Source organism: Coregonus clupeaformis, chromosome 40 (genome assembly GCF_020615455.1).
Source record: "Coregonus clupeaformis isolate EN_2021a chromosome 40, ASM2061545v1, whole genome shotgun sequence".
Classification (NCBI taxonomy): Eukaryota; Metazoa; Chordata; class Actinopteri; order Salmoniformes; family Salmonidae; genus Coregonus; species Coregonus clupeaformis.
The window spans coordinates 22,904,943-22,913,901 of record NC_059231.1 but is presented as its reverse complement, the minus strand read 5'-3'; the positions used below and the strand labels follow the sequence as shown (position 1 = coordinate 22,913,901).

At 44.9% G+C, this 8,959-nt stretch overlaps 1 protein-coding gene across 2 annotated transcripts; it reads left to right on the top strand.

Annotated features, from left to right (window-relative positions):
* The first annotated feature begins 470 nt into the window (after positions 1–470).
* On the top strand, positions 471–8,675 carry LOC121571661 (ribulose-phosphate 3-epimerase). Of its 2 annotated transcripts, none has more exons than XM_041883254.2 (6): positions 471–689; positions 1,161–1,240; positions 1,460–1,599; positions 2,031–2,165; positions 7,877–7,963; positions 8,094–8,202. In XM_041883254.2, the coding sequence occupies exons 1-6, from the start codon at positions 568–570 to the stop codon at positions 8,103–8,105; spliced, it is 576 nt and encodes a 191-aa protein (XP_041739188.2). In that variant the 5' UTR covers positions 471–567; the 3' UTR covers positions 8,106–8,202. The 2 variants fall into 2 exon arrangements, with proteins under 2 accessions (XP_041739188.2, XP_041739187.2); XM_041883253.2 differs by having other exon boundaries at positions 472–689; positions 8,090–8,675.
* The last annotated feature ends 284 nt before the right edge of the window (positions 8,676–8,959 follow it).

Here is an 8,959-nt window from a genome sequence, read left to right as displayed (position 1 = left end):
AGTGTGTGTGCGTGCATGCATGTGTGTGTGTGTGTGAGAGAAAAAGAGAGAGAGAGAGAGAGAGAGAGAGAGAGAGAGAGAGAGAGAGAGAGAGAGAGAGAGAGAGAGAGGCAGTAGCCTATAGAGGTGGTATTGGTCTCTCCCACAGTCCTTTATGTGACCATGTCTGGCTCTGCCTCCTATCTCAGGGGACAGCTCTAGCACACACTGCTGAGACGGTCCCCCACATTCTCGGGAATGGGGCCAACCAACACAGCTCATCTCTCCCTTTCAACTTCAGTCAAACACCTACTAACTCTTACAGCCAACTAGGAAAATATATGAGCTGTGTGGGCAATATTAATGAATCTTTCACCATGGAAAAATATGTAAACACTGATTTGATCGTTAACTTCCCTATGACTCGTGCGCCATCCAGTGGCAATATTTGGAACAGCAATGTTCGATGCTTTTGTACTTTTATTTTGAAAGCGGTGTTGAACGCGGAAGTAGCAAACTAGCACGTTGGGGTACTTCATGAACTAATATTTAGCACAGCCAGGTGAGAGCAGAGCAGATAGCACCAACATGTCTTACAGCGCAAAGATAGGCCCGTCCATCCTCAGCAGTGACCTGGCCTGCCTGGGCACTGAATGTGTCCGAATGATGGAGTGCGGGGCTGACTTCCTGCACCTCGACATTATGGACGGGTGAGCAAAGCCACATCAGATGATTCATAGGCTACAACGCTAGCTAGGGAGTGCATTGATTTCCGCTAGTCCTAGCTAGTATAGCCTCAGTCCTTGGCTTCTTTAGCAATCATAAGTCAGGCAGTTTAGCTAGCTAGCTAGCTAGCTAGCTAGCTGTAACACTGAATGCATGCATATTTTAGCAAACGTTAGCTAGCTAGTCACTGCTGTTGTTGACTAGCTACCTAGTAATCTTGATAGAAGTCAAGCTAAAATAGGATAAATCGTTATGTCAACATGGCAGATTGCAAAGTCAGTCCAGGTTGCACAACATCCTCAATTTTACTTGATCTACTTATATTTTGTCAGCTTAAGGTTTATTCAGCATTGATTTGCATTTTAACTTATCTTACTGCCTGCCTTGCATCAGCACCAAAGTGACTGGATTAGAATAAATCACGAGGCTAATGATTGTATGTTGTTACCCTGAAGTCATTTTGTACCCAACATCACGTTCGGTCATCCCATGGTGGAGTGCCTGAGGAACTGTGTGGGGCCGGGCCCTTTCTTTGGTGAGTAACACAGTCGCACACCCTGATATGGTTACGCTATCGCCTTGTTGTAGGACAACAAAACATTGAGGAGTCCCTATTGATTCTAGCTGAATGTGCTGACCTCAGTTGCCATTATCACAAACGCTGGTGCCCCCATGCTACTTAGGTCTACATAGTATCATGGATTGTTCAACTTAACATAGCAGCCATCTCAAAAGTGTGTGTGTTTTCTTCCAGACATGCACATGATGGTATCAAGGCCAGAGCAGTGGGTGAAACCCATGGCAGCAGCAGGAGCCAATCAGTACACATTCCACCTAGAGGCCACCACCAATGCTGGAAACCTCATCAAGGAGATCAGAGAGAGCGGCATGAAGGTGAGACAGAGAAGCAGTGTTGACTATAGAGGGAGACGAGAGGTGAGGTCCAGATATGGGAGGTCAGAGAGGGAGAGAAATTAATGGTCAGAGAGAATGGACGCAAAGCGTAATTTACACACAGAGAAAGTTCACAACTATGTGTCTTCTACCAGTTTTACTATGTGTCTTCACCCGTGTGTGTTTGTTTTTGGCTTTACTATCCTTGTGAGGACCAGAAGTCCTCACAAGGATAATAAAACAAGGAACATTCGGACAAGTGGGGACATTTTGCCGGTCCCCACAAGGAAAAAGGCTTTTTTAGGTTTAGGGTTACAATTAGGGTTTGGGGTTAGGGATCTGTTAAGGGTTAGGGAAAATAATTTTGAATGGGAATCAATTGTTTGATCCACACAAGGATAGTAAAACAGAATTGTGTGTGTGTCTTATAGGTGGGCCTGGCCATAAAGCCTGGGACTACAGTAGAGGAGTTGGCCCCGTGGGCTGGACAGATCAACATGGCTTTGGTCATGACTGTGGAGCCTGGCTTCGGAGGCCAGAAGTTCATGGAGGACATGATGCCCAAGGTTGTATTACATTTATGTCATTTAGCAGACACTCTTATCCAGAGCGACTTACAAATTGGTGCATTCACCTTATGATAGCCAGTGGGACAACCACTTTACCACTTTTTTTTATTTATTTTATATATAATTTTTGTGTTTTTCTCATTCATTTTATTGTTAATTTGTTTATTATTTTTTGTTATTCTTTTCATATTTTTTATTTTATTTCTAGCGTATATTCTCAATTTTCATTTGTTTTATATATATATATATATATATATATACATACATACATACAGTGGGGAGAACAAGTATTTGATACACTGCCGATTTTGCAGGTTTTCCTACTTACAAAGCATGTAGAGGTCTGTAATTTTTATCATAGGTACACTTCAACTGTGAGAGACGGAATCTAAAACAAAAATCCAGAAAATCACATTGTATGATTTTTAAAGTATTTAATTTGCATTTTATTGCATGACATAAGTATTTGATCACCTACCAACCAGTAAGAATTCCGTCTCTCACAGACCTGTTCGTTTTTCTTTAAGAAGCCCTCCTGTTCTCCACTCATTACCTGTATTAACTGCACCTGTTTGAACTCGTTACCTGTATAAAAGACACCTGTCCACACACTCAATCAAACCGACTCCAACCTCTCCACAATGGCCAAGACCAGAGAGCTGTGTAAGGACATCAGGGATAAAATTGTAGACCTGCACAAGGCTGGGATGGGCTACAGACAATAGGCAAGCAGCTTGGTGAGAAGGCAACAACTGTTGGCGCAATTATTAGAAAATGGAAGAAGTTCAAGATGACGGTCAATCACCCTCGGTCTGGGGCGCCATGCAAGATCTCACCTCGTGGGGCATCAATGATCATGAGGAAGGTGAGGGATCAGCCCAGAACTACACGGCAGGACCTGGTCAATGACCTGAAGAGAGCTGGGACCACAGTCTCAAAGAAAACCATTAGTAACACACTACGCCGTCATGGATTAAAATCCTGTAGCGCACGCAAGGTCCCCCTGCTCAAGCCAGTGCATGTCCAGGCCCGTCTGAAGTTTGCCAATGACCATACGGATGATCCAGAGGAGGAATGGGAGAAGGTCATGTGGTCTGATGAGACAAAAATAGAGCTTTTTGGTCTAAACTCCACTCGCCGTGTTTGGAGGAAGAAGAAGGATGAGTACAACCCCAAGAACACCATCCCAACCGTGAAGCATGGAGGTGGAAACATCATTCTTTGGGGATGCTTTTCTGCAAAGGGGACAGGACGACTGCACCGTATTGAGGGGAGGATGGATGGGGCCATGTATCGCGAGATCTTGGCCAACAACCTCCTTCCCTCAGTAAGAGCATTGAAGATGGGTCGTGGCTGGGTCTTCCAGCATGACAACGACCGGAAACACACAGCCAGGGCAACTAAGGAGTGGCTCCGTAAGAAGCATCTCAAGTTCCTGGAGTGGCCTAGCCAGTCTCCAGACCTGAACCCAATAGAAAATCTTTGGAGGGAGCTGAAAGTCCGTATTGCCCAGCGACAGCCCCGAAACCTGAAGGATCTGGAGAAGGTCTGTATGGAGGAGTGGGCCAAAATCCCTGCTGCAGTGTGTGCAAACATGGTCAAGACCTAGAGGAAACGTATGATCTCTGTAATTGCAAACAAAGGTTTCTGTACCAAATATTAAGTTCTGCTTTTCTGATGTATCAAATACTTATGTCATGCAATAAAATGCAAATTAATTACTTAAAAATCATACAATGTGATTTTCTGGATTTTTGTTTTAGATTCCGTCTCTCACAGTTGATGTGTACCTATGATAACAATTACATACCTCTACATGCTTTGTAAGTAGGAAAACCTGCAAAATCAGCAGTGTATCAAATACTTGTTATAATATAATAATATAATAATAATAATATATATAATAATGTATATTTAATTTAAAATGTTTTTATGTACATTTAGTTTGTTATTCTAATTGTTTTTTCGTAAAAGTAATTAGTATTTTGTGTATTTAATTTTTATTATTATTTTATTTTTTTGTGGGGTGGGGTGGGGGGGTAGAAGGATTACTTTTATACTATTCCAGGTATTCCTTAAAGAGGTAGGGTTTCAAGTGTCTCCGGAAGGTTGTCAGTGACTCCGCTGTCCTGGCGTCGTGAGGGAGCTTGTTCCACCATTGGGGTGCCAGAGCAGCGAACAGTTTTGACTGGGCTGAGCGGGAACTGTGCTTCTGCAGAGGTAGGGGGACCAGCAGGCCAGAGGTGGAAGAACGCAATGCCCTCGTTTGGGTGTTGGGACTGATCAGAGCCTGAAGGTACGGAGGTGCCGTTCCCCTCACAGCTCCATAGGCAAGCACCATGGTCTTGTAGCAGATGCGAGCTTCAACTGGAAGCCAGTGGAGTGTGCGGAGGAGCGGGGTGACGTGAGAGAACATGGGAAGGTTGAACACCAGATGGGCTGCAGCGTTCTGGATGAGTTGTAGGGGTTTAATGGCACAGGCAGGGAGCCCAGCCAACAGCGAGTTGCAGTAATCCAGACGGGAGATGACAAGTGCCTGGATTAGGACCTGTGCAGCTTCCTGTGTAAGGTAGGGTCGTACTCTGCGTATGTTGTAGAGCATGAACCTACAGGATCGGGTCACCGCTTTGATGTTAGCGGAGAACGACAGGGTGTTGTCCAGGGTCACGCCAAGGTTCTTTGCACTCTGGGAGGAGGACACAACGGAGTTGTCAACCGTGATGGCGAGATCATGGCAGCGGGCAGTCCTTCCCCGGGAGGAAGAGCAGCTCCGTCTTGCCGAGGTTCAGCTTGAGGTGGTGATTCGACATCCACACTGATATGTCTGCCAGACATGCAGAGATGCGATTCGCCACCTGGTTATCAGAAGGGGGAAAGGAGAAGATGATATGTGTCTGTGTTATTTTGCTTATCTGAGAAAGCACGTCTCTGATAAGCAGCATGAAAAAGCTTATTTGTCCTTATCTGTAATCTGATTTATACACAAGGTCACTTGAATGCAGAGGTTTGTTACAATGTGATCAGTTGACATTGTGTCATCTGAGTATGAATGAGACATTTCAGAAATATATCTGCTTGTTGCAAGTTAGTGATGTAGTCCGAAGGGGTTTCTGGAGTCTGAAGGTGTCTGTTTGATTCTCACTGTTTCATGTGTGTGGATTTGTGTGGTTTATTGTTTATTTCCTCCACATACACTATATCTATTTTTTAAAATTATTAATAAAAAATCCCATTGAGACCAAGGCCTCTTTTGCAAGGGAACCCTGCATGTACACAAATTATACAAAATCCACAACATTTACAACATAATAAAAAGCAATCCCATTCCTCAACAAGGAGGTCCTCCATTAACAACTTGAACTGCCCTAACGGTAACAGCGGATCAAGGTGCAGAGAGCTCTGCAGATCATTCCATACACGGTGCGCAAAAAAACGGAGTGCTGATTTACTTAATTCTGTAGTGATCAATGGGACCTCTAGAGTTGGCCATCCCTGTGTAGCTCAGTTGGTAGAGCATGGCGCTTGCAACGCCAGGGTTGTGGGTTCGATTCCCACAGGGGTCAGTATGAAAAATGTATGCACTCACTAACTGTAAGTCGCTCTGGATAAGAGCCTCTGCTAAATGACATAAATGTTTATTTGGGTCTGGTGACTTGTAAGTCTGTAGTTTAACAATGAAGTAAGGTACAGTTGAAGTTTGTGCAAGAGGGCTTCATAAACAAAACGAGAGCAGTGTAACTAACTCAAAGGAGATGATTGTGGACTACAGGGGGAAAAAAGAGGACTGAGCATGCCCCCATTTTCATCGACGGGGCTGTAGTGGAACAGATTGAGAGCTTGAAGTTCCTTGATGTCCACATCACCAACAAACTATCATGGTCCAAACACACCAAGACAGTCGTGAAGAGGGCACGACAAAGCCTATTCCCCCTCAGGAGACTGAAAATATTTGGCATGGGTCCTCAGATCCTCAAAAAGTTATACAGCTGCACCATCGAGAGCATCCTGACTGGTTGCATCACCGCCTGGTATGGCAACTGCTCGGCATCCGACCGCAAGGCACTACAGAGGGTAGTGCGTACGGCCCAGTACATCACTGGGGCCAAGCTTCCTGCCATCCAGGACCTCTATACCAGGCGGTGTCAGAGGAAGGCCCTAAAAATTGTCAGACTCCAGCCACCCTAGTCATAGACTGTTCTCTCTGCTACCGCACGGCAAGCGGTAACGGTGCGCCAAGTCTAGGTCCAAAAGGCTTCTTAACAGCTTCTACCCCCAAGCCATAAGACTCCTGAACAGCTAATCATGGCTACCCGGACTATTTGCATTGCCCCCCACACCCCACCCCCTCTTTGACGCTGCTGCTACTCTGTTTATTATCTATGCATAGTCACTTTAACACTACCCACATGTACATATTACCTCGACTAACTAGTGCCCCCGCACATTGACTCTGTACCGGTACCCTCTGTAATAGCCTCCCTACTGTTATTTTATTTTACTGCTGCTCTTGAATTATTTGCTATTTTTATTTTTAACTTATCAATTTTTTTACTTAACACTTTTTTTTCTCTTTTTTTTTTACTGCATTGTTGGTTAAGGGCTTGTAAGTAAGCATTTCACTGTAAGGTCTACGACCTGTTGAATTCGACGCATGTGGCAAATCAAATTTGATTTGATCGATCTACGAGACTTGAGAGGGCCAGCCTACTTTCTGATATAGGATGCAATGAAATATATGGAACCTGCCGCCCGTAATAAAGCGAAGTGCGCTGTGGTAAACTGCATCTAATGGTTTCAGTGTAGTGGCAGCTGCTTTCATATAAATGGTGTCACCGTAATCTAGCACTGGCAGGAAAGTTGACTGAATGATCTGCTTTCTGCTGTCAAGGGAGAGGCATGATCTCTTTCTAAAGAAGAAGCCCATTTTCATTCTCAACTTCCTAACTAACTCAGCCATATGCTTTTTAAAACAACTTTTTGTCAAATCAGATGCCCAGGTATTTATACGCGGGGACACGATCAATGTGGGCACCATCCAATATGTATAAATCATCAGATACATTTTTAAGTGAATTAGAAAATGATGTACTTGGTTTTACCTGCATTAAGTACAATTTTCAGTTCAACAAAGGTTTTCTGCAAAGCAGCAAAGGCAGATTGCAGCTCTGGAAAAAGACTGGTCAAATAAAAAGTACAGGACCTAAAATCGACCCTTGTGGGACACCTTTCGTAATATCAAGGAAAATATACACATTGTGTCGTCTGTCAAGTAGTTTTTAAACATGATGCTTGATCCAGGCCAATTTCAGACAACCATAGAATTAGTAAAGAGTAGTTGACAGTGTCAATGAATAGAGCAGCACAGTGTTTCTTCCTATCCAAACAATTTACCACATAATTTAAAACCAGTGATGCTGCCGAGATGGTGCTATGCCCTGGTCTGAAGCCAAACTGATGCACATTTTAGAATAGATTTTGAAGTTAAGAAAGAGCTTAACTTAGGAGACCTTCCAGAACTTGGGGATAGCCCCAATCGTCAAGTAAAAAATATGTCAATGATTCCGCAAGAAGGGGGCAGAAAGCTACAGCAGGAAGGGGTCAATCGAATCAGCCCCAGTGGATTTTTTTTCATCAGTCTTGAGCATGTATATCCGTGTGTGGCATATTTGGGACATGTCATTAACATGTCTGTTTCTGTGTGTGTCCAGGTGAGCTGGCTGAGGAGTCAGTTTCCCTCTCTGGACATTGAGGTGGACGGAGGAGTGGGTCCTTCTACCATCCATAAGTGTGCTGAGGTGAGTACATGCCTCCCCATACCATGCCTCCTTGGGCCCTAGTGTTTAACTGTGTTGTCTCTGCTTGTGTCAGACCATGTGGGTTGACTATGTGTGTGTGTTTCTCTTTTTGTGTGTCTCTGGTAGGCAGGCGCTAACATGATTGTGTCGGGCAGTGCTGTGGTAAGCAGTGACGACCCTCGCTCTGTCATCGCAATGCTGCGCACCGCCGTCTCGGAGGCCATCCAGAAACGCTCGCTGGACCGCTGACACGCCAACCCCTGCCTGGAGATCACTACAGTAATGCCTCCCACCAGACCGCCATAGCAACATGCTACTACACCCTAAAGAAGGACAGTCAAAGGATGTTTCTCTGGTGGTCAGGGAGAGGTAGGATGGGTGAAGAAGGGGTGTGCCGATGTCACAGGTTGATCCAGTGAGGCTGCGCCCCTTACCCTGAATACCCCAGAACATCAGAACCAACCCCAGTCACCTCAAAGCTCCACACTCAGCCAAGATTACTACTCAACCCCAAACAGTTTACCCACCTACCAGCTTAGGCCTGTGAGTGGAACAGTGGTTATGTTGACTTCAAACAATAATTCTAAACATTCCTGAATATATTTGGAATACTGTTATGTTGAAAACAATTTTAAGTAACCTCCCGAGTGGCGCAGTGGTCTAAGGCAGTGCATCGCAGTGCTAGCTGTGCCACTAGAGATCCTGGTTTGAATCAAGGCTCTTGTCGTAGCCGGCCGCGACCGGGAGACCCATGGGGCGGCGCACAATTGGCCCAGCGTCGTCCAGGGTAGGGGAGGGAATGGCCGGCAGGGATGTAGCTCAGTTGGTAGAGCATGACGTTTGCAACGCCAGGGTTGTGGGTTTGATTCCCACGGGGGGCCAGTATGAAAAATACAAAAAATTATGTATGCACTCACTAACTGTAAGTCGCTCTGGATAAGAGCGTCTGCTAAATGACTAAAATGTAAATGTAAGTATAAAATGTTTTTTTTTGTG